The sequence below is a fragment of the Hemibagrus wyckioides genome, linkage group LG01 (assembly GCF_019097595.1).
Source record: "Hemibagrus wyckioides isolate EC202008001 linkage group LG01, SWU_Hwy_1.0, whole genome shotgun sequence".
Classification (NCBI taxonomy): Eukaryota; Metazoa; Chordata; class Actinopteri; order Siluriformes; family Bagridae; genus Hemibagrus; species Hemibagrus wyckioides.
This window is the reverse complement of record NC_080710.1, coordinates 25,108,855-25,127,602: the sequence shown is the minus strand read 5'-3', so window position 1 is coordinate 25,127,602 and position 18,748 is coordinate 25,108,855. Positions and strand designations below refer to the sequence as shown.

Genomic DNA, 18,748 nt, shown 5'->3' with positions numbered 1-18,748 from the left:
CAGGGTGAAATTGCTCTCTTTGGTCTGTTTTTGTTTGCTAATGGAATCATCTGTGGGAGTGCTGGAAACTGATCAATTTCCTTGTTATGCACTGATGGGGTGTATTGCGAAAGCAAAAAGTGAGAGGAGCAGAGGAAAAATTTCCCTGAATCATCTGCTGAAGTGCAGAAATATCCATGTGTTTGCGATGATTGCAATTCTCTAAGGAGAGTGAGCTATGTGTTCAATCATGTTCATGCCTCTGGCTTCTACAACCGCAGAGCAGAAAGAGAAGAACTTTAAGGAAGATCTAGGGAATTCTTCAGTTATAGTTTCATATATTTTTGCGACAGACTGCTCTCCTACAGTAATATAAAGCTGTGTTTGGGCCACGAGTCGATAGTGTGTACTGCAATGGGACAAGGAGGAGCTATCAAACTATCAACAGTGTATTTTATGAATGTGTCAGTGTCTTTTCGTTTATCTTTACACAATAAAAGCATACATGAGCTTCGCTGCAGGTGACATTTTTTGGAAATGGATTTAAAATACCAGGTTTGTTACAAGAGTCACTACAGAGTACAGTGTGTACTTAACTATGCACTGAGAACAAACCAGTGTTAACTTTGTTGACGGAAAACTAAGCCAAAGTGATAACTAAATAATAATGCACAATGGATAAAAATGTCAGAACTTGATGACTAGGCAAAGGTGAAGCCTTTTTCAATGCATTTTTATTAGTATACTGGTTTTAACAACGGACATGCTCATAAAGCACTATTACAGGAATATAAAATTCAGAATAAAAATGGTAACGTTTATTTACATTAATCCTAAATGACCAAGCAGAGACAACTGTGTCAAGGAAAAACTCCTTGAGATGATATGAGTAAGAAACCTTGAGAGGAACCAGACGCAAAAAGGAACCTGTTCTCATCTCGGTGACACAGGAGACAGTGATTATTTATAATTTCCTTTCTATAACTCGTGTATTTGTGTAACCAGCATACAGTATAAGCATCAGCACAATTTCTGAATTCATTATAGGCATTAATATAAATTATTTCCTGCCAAAGCCATCAAATGTTCTGTAAGAGACACTGACCACAGCATGTGGTTCTATCCACAGCAGTTCCATGTATCTCCAGTCTGTCCACAAGCTTTTCCCTTGATTAACCAATGATAACTTAAAGAACTCCTGCACCCTAATTATGGCTACACAATTTCAAGTTTATTCATTATATGTACAGAGGTCAGTGACAGTTTGTACAATGAAATGCTTAGGTGAGACACACAACAACCTTAAAGTAAAAAAATGAAACACTTAAAAATAGTAATATGATATACAGTAAATGGATATGTGTGCATATCTATTTATATATTATATATTGAGGTAGTTAAATGGAAGGTGTGCAAAATATACAGAATGTGCAAATAAGGTGCAATTTGTTGTTCTTAATTTTTTTTATCACGTCACAGTGTTGTTGTAATCTCAAATTTGGTCAGAAGCTGTGAATTCATTTGCTGTGAGAGAACCACTGACATACTGCAAGATGAATTACATGTTTACATTAGCACACCCTTTCTACAACATTGTAGTAGTTTCTATAATAATAGCTATTTCATAGGGAACAAGCAGACGCTCCACGTAAACTAAGCCTGATAATAGTGCTGTAATAACAAGAAAAACATCTAATCATTGACATGCTGAAGCTTTGTGTACGAAGATGTTTACTGGCAATTTATGGAAAGAGTCTCGAGTGTCAACAGTAAAGCTCTAAACCATGGGAAAGTCTTCAGGATCGAGGATTTGGCTGCAGTGTTTGTTTCTGATATCACAGGAACCTACAAAATGCAAGTAAGGCATGTGGTGAAAGTGTGAAGCAATATAACTGCAATATTTCTCCATAGTGTGCACCTTTAGTACCAATTATAAAAACACCACCAAATATTATGATTCTTTATTATTTTCATAATCTTATATTGAAGACCGTTTTTGCTACAACTTCACATTATCGCTAGTAGTAAATATTTTGGTGTGACCATCTGATTTCCAAAAGCAGCCCTGAGAGCCTACATGAGCTAATAGCTGTATCACACACCGGCCTTGCTCCCCGTCATTGGCTTGTGAGAAGCTTTTTGTCCTAAAAATCAGAAATTCTCAAATAAATCTACAATCTGACTTTAACCTTCATTTAAAAACGAGTCTTCATTCTAAGGTTTAATCAGCGCTCGGTATTTTTGCAGCCGAAAGTAGCAAGCAATGTGCACAAAGCATCAAAGATACAGGATGCAATTAGGGTAGTTGTGATTCATTGCATGATTTATGCCTTTTGTGTCTCTTTTGTGGTAGATTAAAGGAGGAGCCTTTCAGTGAGGTTGGCATTCATCTGTTGGCTGGTTGTGACGTTCAGCTAGCGTCTAGTATCGTTTCGTGTTTCTCTGAGGCATGGAGTAGCCTCGCTTGGCCTGGACCCCTGTGTTCTGCCAAAACATTTCTGCTGTCGGTGCCTGTTGCTGTCTTTTCTCCTTGTGTCTAACAAAAGCCTCATTGTGTGGGTCCTGTTCCGTCAGCCTGTTTATCCCAGTGATGACTGCTTAAAACTGGATGGATGTTAAAGCTAAAGTTGGCACCGTTGTGCCCTTAATTGACAGGGTGTGTGGGAAAAAACTTTGTGGAAACAGCATGGGCCAACCATTTCAGTGTAGGCACTAATTGCAGTGTATTAGACAAGTGCATTACCAGTCATTATCCGAAATGTACATGAATCTGTAATACAACTATCTGAGAAGATACTGGAATATTTGACATTTTTGACAGCAGGCATTGACATTATGTAGTATTTTGGCACTGCATGGCACTCTCTGCATATATCATTTTGCCCCTGCTTAATTATTTTTTTAGCAAAACAACATTTATAAACGTGCCTCTTTACATAATGCATAAACAATTTTGAACAGTATGATTATTAGGCCAGAAAAACAATGCTGCTCTCCACAAATTAGTGGTAATTTGCGATTCTACCTGTCCCTTATTCTTTGTTCTAGACAGCCAGGATGATGGCACTAATCAGTTATATTGTTCTCAGCAGTTGGCAAAAACAATGGCATGCTGCTGTGCCCCTGGCTCTGTAGCCGCATTGTAAATTGCATTGCAGAAAAGGTCTCCATAACCTTTCTGTTACTGTCAGAACTCATTTCTCGTTGCGGAAATAAGACAGAATCTTGTCTGTTATGTTTATCTTGTACGTTGTAAAAGATTTAGTCTAACAACTTTATTCTGTTATTCTTTATTCAGCGCCTGAACATCAACAGTGATTGATTAACATTGCAGTCAGTCGAGAGCAAGGATGCTTTATATTTAAAATCCAACATTTGTATGGGAATTAGGTATTCGGTTTGGAATTGGATTGGATCAGAAGACACATTTACTTTGTCTAAATTTGCCAGCAGTGGACCATTATCATCTGGAGACCTAATGATGGTATCTGTTACCTTAGCAACAACGATAGTTATCAAACTTAAATTAGACAATCCACTAAATATCCACTTCAAGCATTTTATTATCTTCCAACAGTATCCCAAATGCGTATCGGTAAACTTTACCCAAGCTACCAGTGCATTGTTCTAGTGGTGTGCTAAGTGGATGAACAAAATATCAGATACATAACCTACGTCTAGCCTAAGTTTAATGTTTGTGAGTTCATTACCGCAGCTCTGACAGTACATCCAGCTGCAGGGCAAAATCACAGGTTTATATTAGTCTGCTCATTTGAATACATTAACATTTCTAGACTAACAACTAATTCACAGGGACTTGTAACTGAACAACACAAACAAAAATGTCTAATCGTTGTTATGGTGAAGATGTTTATTTAATATTTATGAAAGGCAATCTTTGTAAGTGTACGTTGTCTGTGGACAGGACTTTCCAGTTTCCCTGTAGCATGGCATGTCTTTCTAACTTAAAGAAAGGAGGAAACAAAATGCTGGTGACAGAGTGATTGTGTCTAGCAGCTAAAATATAAATGAGAACAGGACTCCTGCATGTTTCTATACGCTGATTAAAAACGTGTGACATTTGTTGTAATTTAATTAATGATAAGTTGTAGTTGCTGGGAAAGTGCTGTAGGAAAATATAACACTACTGGATTTGTTGTTCTAGGACAATAATCCAAGAGTTTATTCCTTAATTAAACCACAGTGTGATTGTTCTGCATGGCTCTGAGAGTAGAACAACAGGTCTGTATTAATGCGCTCTTTCTAATAATCTAATAAGAATTCTAATAATTTTCTGAAATCATTGTTACTCTCAGAGTACAAAGAAGGTTTGCATCAAGACTCTTCTCTGTTGTGGCACCTAGATGGTGGAATGAACTTCCCCTAGATATCCAAATACCTCTTCCTGAAGTACTTCTCGTGTTGTAGACTGGTGGTATTCTTAGTCCGTGTCCTAGTGAACCAATATCAATGTATTCATTGATAGACTTGTCAAAAGCAAGTCGTTCTGGATAAGAACATCTGCCAGATGCCATAAGTGAATAACCACTAGATTGTTTTTGTATAACTGTACAGTCTGTCATATGTCATTCCTTACTTAATCAGGCCTGAAATTCTGCATGCTGCCCAGCCATATTGCGAAAATATTCTATCCAAGACCACAATTTGAAAAATGATCTCTGAAGCCAACTTCATGTAGCATGGAGAGTGGGATCCCATAGAGTTTGCATAGCCATCTTGGGCTCTACTGCTCTCCTGATTATGCCGTTTCCTCATTAATTCTTTCTGTAATTAATATTCATGAGGAGTCTTAACTCCAGCACACAAAGACCTGAAGCTACAGTTGACCTTGTCATGTAGTTGTCAGGAAGACGAGCTATTCTTTGAAATCGAATGTATAAAAACCGATAAACAAACATGTTTGACCACTTGACACAACATCCCCATCCCTAAATTGCTTCTGATATTGTAGCAGAAAGCACAGATCCCACCAGCTAACTGATATACAGCTTACTTCCTTCTATAAGCCTTTTGTTATGTTGGATCTGTGCAACAGGAATGCAGAGGAATCTAAATACAGGCACTTTAAACTCAAGGGCATCATTAAACTATTTAAGGCTCTTAGGATAAAAACTGATATTACCACTGTACTGTAGACTGTGTAGGACTTTGTTTTATAGTGACACAATGTGCTTTTTATGAATTTTACGTAGAATATATAGCTTTTACCACACAGCCCAGGTTCGACTCAAAGGCAGGGAACCAACCCAGCCCCTGAGGGGTTAACACTCAGTGCCGGTCCCAAGCCTGGATAAAACGGGAGGGTTGCATCAGGAAGGGCATCCGGCGTAAAACCTGTGCCAAAATCAAATATGCAGATAAAATGATCCGCTGTGGCAAATCTGTACAGGGAGCAGCCGAAGCACAACAATGACAGTAACAACATAGAATATATAGCTTTGTTACAGTTCAAACGCATTTACACTACTGACACTTATGGACTCTTAAGTGTTTTTTTTTTTTTTTCCAGTAAACTGAGTGAGAAAAACTGAGTGTAAACTGAAGGAAAAAGTCATCTGGTATTTATTCAGCTCTTCCAAATTCCAACAGTTTAAAGTACATGGCACACACTTGTGCGTCTGTAGCACAGAGAGAGAGAGAAATTCCAGAGTCCTGCAATCAGACTCTGACTTTGAAACAGCTGCTTTTGTTTAACACTTAAACACGGGCTCACAGAAGTGAAAAGTGATCCATCTCGGATCTGAGTTTGCTGCTTGCTTAGTCTCCTCTCTGATAGTCTTGTATTAAAATCTTTTCTCTAGCCGATGAAACTCTTCCTTCCTTCGTTCCTAACTGTTGGGACTATCATTTTTAATTAGCAATCCCTGATGGTGCCTTCAGGTCATGTCAGAAAGATCGTATTTATGCACATGAATGCCACCGTAAAGTCGTAATTACGAGTGGATTTTCTACGTGCTCCGAGTTTCAGTAAAAAACATGGTGGAATCAGTGGATGCTACATCTGTAGTTGACAGAAAACTTGTTGGAATTGAATGTTTACTCGTCTCAGAATCCGATTTCAGTTATCATGTGTTTGGTTTATGCAGCATGTTATTGAAATGCTACCCAGCTGGTTAACATTTAAGCACTTACAAGAGAGTTTGATTTGCGATGTTGCCCAGGCATTTCATTTATATGTTTGTTTTATTATCCAGTGTATTTTTATAGCATTTTTTTAAATTTACAATAAAACAAGCAAATTGCACAAAATATACTGTAATATGTAACAATAAAGTTACTTCATAAATCGATTAAAAACATACATAAGCCAAATACACCTGATACTTCGTTCTTCATTTTCAACAAGCAGTGTTAAATAACCTTGCTGTATTTTTTTTGTTGTTAATTAAAAGAAGGTTCACCTCCATCTTGCTCCATCTCTGAATTGACGCGATCGCGCCTGACATTGTAATTATGACTTCCCACCTTGTAAACACAAACTTCCCAGAAGGACTTGAACACACGGTGATACTCAACTCAGCTCCACCTTATTTATAGCGCCGAATTTATTAAATCAGAAAAAACTTGTTTATTTACTTACAATTTAATTACAGTATATCAGGATTCAGTTAGAAAATCAGTTAGGAGAGATATTAGTTCTTAGGAGGAGGCAAAGCTTTTCAGACTGCAGAGTAATTTGTGAAAGGTATGCAGTTATAAATTGCTTTAACAGCCTGAGCAGCATCTGTGATAGTTTACCATGCATTAGTGTTCAATTATTTAACTATCACAATAAACGCTGAACCTTTCAGTGTCATGTGTGGTATGTAAGGAGTAAAACACTTGGGGCAATCTCGTTATAGGAAAATATTCATGGATTCAAGATTCAAGAGTTTATTGTCATATGTACAGCAAACAGTGTGTTACAATATACAATGAAATTACTCTGTGAATCCTCCAGCAGCCTTAGACATGGGTTAAGGATATAAAAAAGCAGAATACACAAGGTGTGAATTCCAAAATGACTCGTAGTGCAAAATGCAAGAGACAAAAAGTATTGTGTGTATAACGTGTACGATGTAACGAAGACAGGTAGAAGAGTCCATGTTGCTTATTTGCATTGAGAGAAATGTACATGTATGTGCAGTGAATGCAGAGAATGCAGTATAGTAGATTTAATAGATTTAAATAAATGATCATTCCTTCGCCAGCCTTGCATTTTAGCTTTAACTTGAAGTTAATAACACAGAATAGAATAAATAAATAAATAAATAAATCAGTCAAGCAAGCAAGCAAGCAGGCAGTGTTACTGAAAAACTGCCAACCACTAGGCATCTGTCCTGAAATTCTTACAGCTTACCTCTGACTTTTGTAAAGGGCACTCCTTCCCTAAAGTCCCTCCAGGATTTTACAGCATATTTTTTATGATTTTAAAGTGGTATTTTTTTTATTTCTAATTTGCTTATGCAACTTGTAGATTTGTTTGTGTTTTTTTTACTTGGTGGATTGGTGAAATTGCAAGCACATGATTCCCCTATCAGTAAAAACACATACACCGATCAGGCATAACATTATGCCTAATATTGTGTTGGTCTCCCTTTTGCTGCCAAAACAGCCCTGACCCGTCCTGCACTGTGTATTCTGACACCTTTCTATCAGAACCAGCATTAACTTCTTCAGCAGTTTGATCAACAGTAGCTCGTCTGTTGGATCGGATCACACGGACCAGCCTTCACTCCCCATGTGCATCAATATGCCTTGGCCGTCCATGACCCTGTCGCCGGTTCACCACTGTTCCGTCCTTGGACCAATTTTGATTGATACTGACCACTGCAGACCGGGAACACCCCACAAGAGCTGCAGTTTTGGAGATGCTCTGATCCAGTGGTCTAGCCATCACAATTTGGCCCTTTGTAAAACTCGCTCAGATCCTTACACTTGGCCATTTTTCCTGCTTCTAACACATCAACTTTGAGGACAAAATGTTGACTTGCTGCCTCTAATATATCCCACCCACTAACAGGTGCCATGATGAGGAGATAATCAGTGTTATTCATTTACTTCTCAGTGCTCATAATGTTATGCCTATCGGTGTATGTATTTTACTCTTGTTCCACACACGTGAATCGAAGAGGGCTTTGGCTAAATTATGATGTCACACAACACGTCTTGGCCCAAATCTGGGAAAACACCACAGGTTTTCCCCTACCTTTTCTCATTGTGACCATTTTAAATGTAAAAATCCAAGATAAAGATGCATACAATAAAGCTGTCCCTGTTATTTCTTTCAAATGAGACTCAATTTATCTCAAGACTGTTAAAAAAACTGCACAGAAATACTGCCTATCTTCTCAGCCTCCTCATTCAAATGACATACAGGAGTAGTTAGAAGATTCTGAAGAATTTTTGTGGTAATTGTAGTGCTATATTATAAGTTGGATTATAGATCATTTATGATAAATACAGTATGATGCAGGATTATAGGGTTTGCTTCTCAGAACTGACTAGATGACTGATTATCATGACTGATGTCGTCTCTAAAGGAACTGAATTAATGATCCAGACAAACATCTCAGCATCTGGGATCTGTTTTTGTCTACTGCAGGGGATATGGCAATAAGTGCAAAAAGCACGGCATTTGCTGTAAACACTCTATAAAACAAGTCATTAATAACAACAACAAAACAACAACTACGACAACAGAAGCAATAGCAGCATCGCTTCACAGCTCCAGGGTCCTTACTTCACATAGACAGTAGCGTGAGCTCATTGTTGAAGATGTGCATGTTCTCCCCATGCTCATGTGGGTGATCGACGGGTTCTCTAATTTTCTCTCACCCAGTAAAACATGCTGGTATGGAGTTGGCTTCCCCTCATTGGGGGAAAGTGGTGTGTGAATGTGTGCATTGTACCTTGTGATGGAGTGGAATAAAACAATGATATGATATGATATAATATAATATAATATAATATAATATAATATAATATAATATAATATAATATAATATAATATAATATAATATAATATAATATAATATAATATAATATAACAGTAGGGCACTTGCATTGCACCTTTGGAATGTATTGGATGGCTAATAATAATATTATTATTATTATTATTATTATTATTATTATTATTATTATTATTATTATTATAGTAATAACATTGCATGCTCTTTGTATTTCTCCATCTGGCTCTCCGCCTCATTTACTGTGCAGCACACACCCAAAATAACAACGTATTTTCAGAAAGAAAATATGACAGCTCATTTCTTTTTCTGGGAGTTTGTATTGCTGTCATATTGTCTGTAAAGTGTTTGCTTTTGCCCCATTAAGAACGTCCACGCCAGCACACCGAGGCTGAAGGCCAGATTCTCACGAGCACTTCTCAGAGTGATGCACCGTGACAGACAGTTCAACTCCACAAACGTGGACTTCACTACATACGTGCTTAATTCTGCTGCTGTCAGAATGAAAGAGGCGGCTACACGAGGGCAAATCACCTTCACATTGTGTGCAGTCCAGCACAGAGCTCATTTGTGGCTGTGTGGGTGTTTGTAACTGGAGTCTGAAAGACTTTTGTCCAATCTGATTGTTACAGTAGCAGTGTAACGCATGTAGAGACACGGTTGCTGGGGTTTTTCTTAACCTTAATAAAAAATGTGCCTTGTTTAAGGGCATTCTCATCATCATTATTTCTTGTGTCATTGTCAAGAATAAACCAAATGCAGTTTCAATGAACCACATTTAGCAAGCATCATTTTAGCTCATTCATTTACATTACAAAATTTCTGTCTCTTTTGACTGAATCCATTTTCTTTTATTGCAGTGTATAGAAGCAAAGAAATACTGCTGGTATTTTCAGGAAGGATACCCCACCTACTTCATGTAAGTCCATTTTTAACTTATAAAAGCAATCCCCTTGATCACTTAAGCATATTTATGGTAGTACTGTACTGTAACATGTTTTATGCTAACTAGCCAGTCCTACAACATACTGTACTATTCTTACAGTACCCTCATTATTCTGTGCTGTCGAGGAGTTGGATGAAAATCTGATGCTAGCTTTAATACAGAGACCAGTGCATATCCCCTCTGTTTAAGCCTGCTATTTATTCTCACTGACTGCTAGCTCCGGTGTCAGAGTGTGTTCATTAGGAACCTAGCAGACCCACGCATGAAAAAGGATCACAGAGGTAATGAGATAACACCAGATCTCACTAGCTACAGGAGGCAGACCTGGCTCAACTCCAGCTAGAGCTCCATCTGCCCCTGTACAGGAAGAGGAGATTAGATTGTAATTACACAGAGCAGTAGTAATCTACCTTCTGTACCACACAGTTTATGCACTGTATCACCAGATGATTTCAGTTTAATCCAGCTGTCTATCAAAGTACCGTTCTTAGATAACATGCCATTTCTTATCCTCTGTAAGTCAGCAAGATATAAAACTCAATCAATCAGTCGAGTCCAGAATGGCATTCTCCTTGGACATTCGTAAATAAAATCAGGTTTAAGTCGAGGTTTATAATGCAGATGAGGATATAAACCAGTGCTGGTGAATTTCTCTGGCATGTGGCATATTTTGTTGAGTAATATCTCAGAAAAATACTCCAGTGTTTTTAGCAAAATGTGTAATAGTTGGCAATGCAAGATAATCAGCAATAAACGTCACTGGATATCATGGTGTTGGGAAAATAATATCAGTACACAAGCCTAGTAGGAAAGCCTAGTCACTGGTTTGTGTGAATGTGAATTCTTGAGAATTATATGGAGAAAATTATGAATTTTTGAGAATTTTCATAATTATATTTAATATGGTATGTGGAATTGATTAAAAAAAAAGTGAGGCCACTTGGGAAAACCCAGTGTGTAGCTGTGGTTAAAATCTGGCATTAGAATGAACGAAAAGTCTAGTTTACTTTTGCACATTTAGTTTAATATAACATTTATTTTAATTCATTATTTAGTCATTTTTCTAAACTTATCTAGTCTTTATGTAGAAATCACATTCGTTAGATGTGTTTTACAAATAAATAAATAAATAAATAAATAAATAAATAGGTTCCAGTTCCTCACAAGGTTTCTTCCTCTGGTTGCCTCAGGGAGATTTTCCATGCCTTTTCATACCTTTTTATATCTTTCAGATTTCTGTAAAGCTGCATTGTTACCATTGTTAAATGCGCAATATAAATAAAATTGAATTGAATTGAATTGTACAAACACAGCTGCCAAAATGTCCACCTGACTATAAATAATGGTGTGTGTAAAGACCTTCCTTGGCTATATTTATTATTTTTTTTATATTTTTTGTATTAATTGCAAATGAAATACAGGAACCTTGCATTTGGGCAGTGTGTCAGCAACTTTCAGTAGATTTATATAGAATAGAAAGTCAATTTAATTGTGAGTTTCTCTCTTTTTACTTTTGGAGGTAACCAGATTTTAAAATGAGAGGACTTTTATTATGCTCATCATCTAATATTTAGAAAACCTATGCCAGATGAGTCACATGCACAACACTAAAGCCTTCGTCATGTTGTCCCTTTAGGGGAACTTGTGCAGGTTTCTATTCCAATTTTCTGATGACATATTTTGTTTCCTTTACAGAGATTTCAAATAGTTTGAAAGGTTTGCTAGTAAAAACTATTAAGGAAGCTAAGAACCCCTTAACGTTTTTCCTAAGTGTGTAAATAGGTCAAGTACTTGGTTTCATTAAGATATTTTTCTGAATGGAGCCTTTTACAAATCTGCTCTGCCTGTGAGTTATGTACCTGTGTTTTTTTGCAGCGCATATTAATTTAACTTTAAACACCAAACCTTCTACCAGCGCATTCATTTTAAAGAAGCTAGAGATGATCTGAGAGGCAACCAAAGTTATTTGTTGGATTTAAATTAACCTCTTAGGGTCCATGTGTCTCGGCAGATTTTTTGCGGTCCACAGTTTAGCCATCAGCATAGCAAAATTAAACACTCTATTTTTTTTATTTTTTTTAATATGTTACTGAAAGTACAAGCTTGATAAGGAGTAGAGAAAGTGGAGGTCTTAATTCCACAGCTCTCAGAGAGTAAGCTACAGTACGTTCACACATACAGTGATTTTATCTCTGCAGTTCTCCGGTCGCTATACTATGAAAGTCTTCCTACTAACGTTTGTCATAGTAATACCAATTAACAGTGGGCGGAGTTTCAAATCAGTTCAAGATAAAACATTCAGGAGGGAGATTTGGAGTTTGTGTGTAAAATTTAGCAGTGTTTATATGCACCATAGCGTACAAGATGAAGGAGAAGCAGTGAGTGTTTTATGCTACGAATGTCTTCACGCTCATTGGTAGTTTATTTCTTTGCATAAAGTTAAACCTTTCTCAAATGTGTTGTGTTCTGGTCACACCCACATCATTTCGCCGGAGGTTGCCAGCTTTCATTGAAAGCTAAAGGTTTCCAGTCATCATTTTTTCCTTGCTATAATAAGAGTAATATGATAACAGAGGATAGTGGTGCGTAATCGAATGATGGAAAAACAACTGGTTCTGAATAAGTAATGTTAACCTTTAAGCTTCCAGGAGTCATCAATGGGTCCAGGCTTACAGAATTAATTTCCAATTTGTTGTACTGTAGTAGTTCATCAATAATTCCTGGTCATTGTATTAAACTTGTTCAATGCTACATTGTCATGCTATGCTAGCCTCAGTCACAAATTAGCTATCAAGAAACAGCAGTGTCATGGAAAAACGTAATGGTGAATTAAAATGTAACCGATATATATATTTATACTGCAATTCCTTCTTCTCTGATAATATGTAAACCTCAGCTATACTGAGTCTGAACCTGACTACATAGATGCCATGGCAACAATGTAAGTTGGCTATTTGATTAAAAATTTGATTTGATTTGATATTTGATTGAATATTTGATTATTTGATTAAAAATCTAACCATTAGTGAATCATTTAAGGCTTTAGATAAGACACAATAATTTAACGTGGTTATGTTTTGTTTCATACTGGCACTTCCTGTTACAACCCAGCACAGATGAGAACTTTAACGAATATAAACATCCCTGTCTAACATTCAAGCCATGTCATAGCTTCACTAATCAGACCAGAGAGAGAACGAAAAATCTTAAGTCTATGAAAATTCTTTCCTTTGTCTGTGAGCTGCCTCCAGTTCAATAATTTGCATAAATGCATGAAGCAGAGGATCTGCTCCCGAAGCGGCTCTGGTTTTCAAGTTTTTTTGGACAGGATTTTTCAAGTACTCAGTTCAATCTGCTGAAATACTTTCCACCGGTGGAGAATCTGTGCTATAGGCTAACATTATGCTAAAAACCATAATCAAAGCCTTTTTTTTTTTTTTTCTCAACCCACCTTGGTGATTTTGTCATTACCAGTTAAGAAATGGAATTTTTGCGATGCAGGTTTCCAAATTGTGCACGGTAAATAATTTGCTGAGATTGAATAGACTCTTAAAGAAGCCACTCAATCAGAAGCCATTTATTTTTCCTTCTACCCTTCACAGGCAAGCTTTTGTACTTATTACACCCTAGAGCATGTGTTTATCCATGTACTACACCCACGACTTTATAGCTTGGTAGCCTCAGTTCCAGGCTGCTTCATAGTCTGTGAAACCTACATCAGTGTTTCAATCAAGCAGGTGAACTGAAAAGTGCACTGAAGAAAGCTCTTTTTTTTTTGTCTATGATTCAGCACTCTTCTTATATCCTCTTCATAAGGATCTATGTTTCTCAAAGATTAAAGATTTGCATTGAGAGGCTAAAAACATTCCTTGAAACCTCTCCAAGATGATGAAAGCTGACCTTTGTCGCGTCTGCTGTCAGACCATAGATCCTTTTGTTGCACCATTCCACATTTATGTATTCAGATCTGATACAGACCTACAGCAGCACAGTTTGCTGATTTAACCCTTGTGGACAGGTGTGTGGGTGGAATCAGGGCCACAGTGTTTGAGTCATAACAGAAAATTTACAGCGCTAGCGCTATTTATTACCTCTGCGGGTGTGTGTTCTCAAAGGCTAAGCTCATCACTTTGCTTTGCTGGAGTCCTGAAATATGGGAAATTGCTTAACAAAATAGGGTTACTGCTTTATGATTCACCCATAACTGTTAATAGCTAACACTGTGTACTTTTACCATGTAGTTGAGTTTATTCCATATCAGGATGCAGGCAAAGAGAGACAAATCAAGAAAAACAGCAGGACTGTTCTGTTCGTTAGGACTGTTGTGAATGTTCAGCGAGATGTATTTATAGTGGACGGAAAGCACTGGAGAAAGCACTTTTTTTTTTTTTTTTTCCCTAAGGCTTCACAGTCTTGCTGTGTACTGTAGCTGGATCTAATGCTACTATAACAAGTTGTACATGAAAAAAAAACACATGGAACACCCTGGAAAAACCTTCATATGGTGACGCTTTGATATTTCTAGTTAAACTACAGGTTGTAAGCACGTATCCAGCAGTTCTTTTTAAAGTCTGCTTACCTTCTGAAGTAAAACAGGAAGAAAACTTGTATTTTAAAGATTTCATTCTGACTGCAGCACTGGAACATCACAGACATGGAACATGACATCCAGTGTCTGATTATGAACTGAATTAATCAGGATACTCTCTATTTCACTGTGTCAAATCTATCAGAACGAGAAAAGCAAACTCAGTTAGCAAGGTTTCAGACACTGATTGTTTCAACCACTGTGTTTGGCTGCCTGTCTCCTTACCCAACATTATCTTTGTTGATCTTGTCAAAGCAAGACTAAAGATTAACATCATTTTGGTCAAATATTCATATGGATTCTTGAATTTAAGGTGTCGTTGTACATTTATATGGTCAAAGATATAAGAACACCTGACCATCGCACCAATATGTGGCGCTTCCCCAAACTGGTACCACAAAATTGGAAGCACACAGAATGTTTTCATATGTTGTAGCGTTACGGTTTCATTTCACTGGAACTAAGAGGCTCAAGCTTCATGGTTTACCAAGATTGGAGTGGAAGAACATTGAGCTGCTTCCTCACCCAACATCAATGCCTGATCTCACTAATGCTCTTGTAGCTGGATGATCACAAATCCCCACAGCCCCGCTCCAAAATCTAGTGAAAAGCCTCCACAGAAGAGTTTAGCACATTGTAACAACAAAGACGAATAAACCTGGAGTGGGATGATCAACAAGACAATATGGGTGTGATGCTCAGTTATGCACCCACTTACACACCATATAGTGTAATTTATAGGCAGATTTTTGGTGTGTGCTGTGCAGCATCACTGAAGCCACAGTGAGCAACCTGACCTCAGTCTTATCTTAACTGCCAGAGCAGCCAAGCTGTCTTTGAGGTGATGCATGGGTCCCAGCATGATTTATTAGAGGTGAGGAAATGAAGTCTCACTCCAGGCACTTGATCTTCTCGACTGAGTTCCCATATCCTTGCATGACATACAGTAGTGTAGGAGTGTTGCTTTTTATCCCTCCTTCTATTACAGTCTATGAGTGATAATTGACTGAAATTGCAATCGGCGTTGTGAATTTAAAAAATAAAAACACGACTCTTTTAAAAGGTTTTTATCTTTAAGAGCTCTGTTGGATTCTTTGGAACCTAAGTTCTTTGCTTCCTTAAAGGCTTTAACTTGGAAAATTTTCTGATTAGAGAAACAATCAATTTTAGGGTTTTACCTAGTTAAAGGTTCTACTAGACTGACATAACAAAGAACCATCTAAACTGAACCTTTCTTCTAAGTATGACCCAAAAAATGAAAGATGTTAAGTGATGCATGAAACTGTATCTCAAATTAAGAGCCTAAAGTTACCAAACACACTTGTTGGGGGTGTGTTTAAGGTTTCTTTAAATAGTTATGCATTCTTTCTTTCTTAAACGGGTTCTTCTTGGAAATTTGAATTGGGGAACACTGAGTTGTGAGGTTCTATGTAGAACTTTTCATGCCATTTTGCAAAGCACAAACCACAGACTTTAGACACTGAATATTAAACTTTTTTTTTTCTAGACAAAATACCTGTTTGTTTAGATATATAAATGTTCTTAGCTTTTCCAAAATGCTTCTAGAGTGAACTGTATCTTACAGGGAAACTCTGAGTTAAAGGTTTCTAAACCTAATTTCAAATACAAATATGTTATTTTAGCAAAAACATGCTTTTTATACATTATACCCCATTCAAGCAGTCTATAAAATGTTTCATCATAAGGAATATTAAGGATAGTATCCTATTCCACTCTCGCAGCTCAGAAGCAGGTGGTGAGTGTTTTTTTGGACACAATCTCGTGAATAAATGTAGGAGTGTGATTCTTCAGGCAGAGATCCATTACACCTGACTGAGCCAAGTAAATATCAGATTCTCTGAGCACGACACCCTCCTCTTTAAAAAGGCAGCTATTGTCTCTGAAAGTGTGCCAGTAATTGGACTCCTCAATTAGAGACATTTTATGGAAAGGTTATTATCAGTGGGTAATTATCCTCTTCAGTCTCCTCAGTGGAAGCGGAGATCCTCCAGAAAATTGCCATGGTGTCACGCACATAGGAAGCCATTCAAACATTTGTCTTTTTATAGCTGCAGAGTTAACCGAGGACTTTTAGCATGTGAACCCAGAACACCATAGTTCTAACTGGGTTTCTATTACATTCCGACATTTTGCAGCATTTTCTTTACGCCATTATCACAACGTTTGACATGTGCCCTTAATATCGAGATTAAACAACTGATTCCTTCTTAATTAGTCGAGTTCAAAATGTCCGTCGTTTTCATTTACACGCTCATGACAACAAAGACAGAGGCATATTTCACTGTAATAAAAGTACAGAAGTAGGTTCTTGTTTTTTGGATGCAGTAACACCTGGTTGTGATATTAAATTGGAGGCTAAAATCGCATATTTATCAGTTTCTCGAGAGTAAATCTCTCTTTTCAAGTCAAGAAGCTTTATTGTCATTTCAACCATATATAGCTGACAGTACACAGCTGACAAAACAACATTTCTCCAGGACTCTAGGTTCTATGGCGCTACGTAGAACAACAGAGCTAAAGATTAAAAGTAAGTTGTCCTAGCCACATAAAGAGCATCGTGTGCAACCTAGTGCAAACAGTGCAGGACATAAAGACCATACAATACACCACAGGGCAGATGCATGAAGTAGTGCTGAGTAGTGTACATTCTGTGTATTGTACAGTACATTTTGCAAGAATTAGAGGATTGTAAACAAACACAGACACTAATATAATAGCAGCAGTTTGTGTCAGTTTTGAAAAATGAGTGAAATGTGCAAGACAGCATGTGTAGAAACAGCATGTAAACAGTTGTAATATGAGTGGTGCTATAGACATGGATGTATATTGAATGAGAGTTTGAGTTCACTTCACACAGTTTGTGTGTGTGTGTGTGTGTTTGGTGATAATCTTGTTACCAAGCAATGCAATACTAAGGTCTCATTCATGGAATGTTGAGGAAAAATAAATACACTCTTAAAGGCAGAGCATTTGGCACTCACTTATCGTTTCTATTGTTGATCCAGTAGAAGTATAAATGAGAGTTACTTTCTGATGGGACATGGGGTCATAATACATACATCACACTTAAGATTTTTTAATGATGTCTTTAACTAGATATCAATGCATAGCTCATAACATTTAGGTTCAAAATTTGTCCATTCTGGTCTTGAACATGGCGTTAAGTATCCAAAAGATGGCAAGAAACTTTCGGTCATATCACATACGTCTGTGTTCTGTTAAACATCAGCCGTTCAAAGCTGCTGAAACCTATTTGGCAGTTTTTTTGTGGTTGTAGAATAAGAGTCACATCTGAGATACAGTAGATATAAAAGTTCTATACACCCCTGTTAAAATGGCTTGGGTTTTGTGATATAAAAAATGAAACCAAAATGAATGGTGTCAGAGCTTTTTCCATTTATATAGCAACCAACACAATCCAAGTGAAAAACAAATAGAAAAGTTTTCGGGATGGGAGAAGAAAAAGAAAAACCTTGTAAAACCTGGTTGCACAAGTGTGCACACGCCTTAAATAATACTCTTTAAAGCATTTTTCCCTTCTGTCAGAAGCAGGGTTATCAAATGTTGAGGGGATTTCCTGACTGACCATGCTAGTGGAAAATGCTGATTTTCTCTTCAGCCCTAGTTGCAACTGAACAGAAGCAGCCCCTTAGTAATGTGCTGCCACCACCATGCTTCACTATGGATACTGTGTTCTTTGGGTCACAAGCTGTTTTGATTTAGGTGTTTGGGCATTTTCTTTTCTTGACTGCATCTATCTAGCCACCCTACCTATAGTCTAGATATAAAGAATAGGAGAGATTGGTGACCTGTACTGGGCTGACCAGTACTTTCCAGATATTTCCCCATCTCTGTTAATGTTTCTGTAGGTCTCTTGGCAGCCTTCCGGATTACTTTTTTTGTCTTTTTTGTTTTAAATCAATTTTGGAGGGGTAAACTGTTCTAGGTATTGCCACTGTGGTGCCTAGTTTTCTTTACTTGACATTTTTCGTACTGCTTTCTTGATTGATAGACAGAATAAGAACATGCACAAGCTTTCTAAACTGTTTGTGGACCATGGCTTCATCAATGCTGTAACAGATGGAGGGCAAGACAAGACAAGAAGATGTCAAGAAACTCCTAAAGCAACAGCTTTATTTTGGGGTTCATTAGAATCACTTCATTGACGACAGGTGTTTGATAATTACGCCTGAACATGAGTTTGAACGTGATTGTTATATTCTGAACAGACATATGCCCCATTAT

At 37.3% G+C, this 18,748-nt stretch overlaps 1 protein-coding gene across 1 annotated transcript in view; it reads left to right on the top strand.

Moving 5' to 3' along the window:
• vopp1b (VOPP1 WW domain binding protein b) overlaps positions 1–18,748 on the top strand; it is a 47,421-nt gene that overhangs the window by 5,868 nt on the left and 22,805 nt on the right. Inside the window, exon 2 of the mRNA XM_058400454.1 lies at positions 9,809–9,867. Coding sequence (XP_058256437.1) covers positions 9,809–9,867 — 59 coding nt within the window. The remainder of the gene's footprint in view (positions 1–9,808; positions 9,868–18,748) is intronic.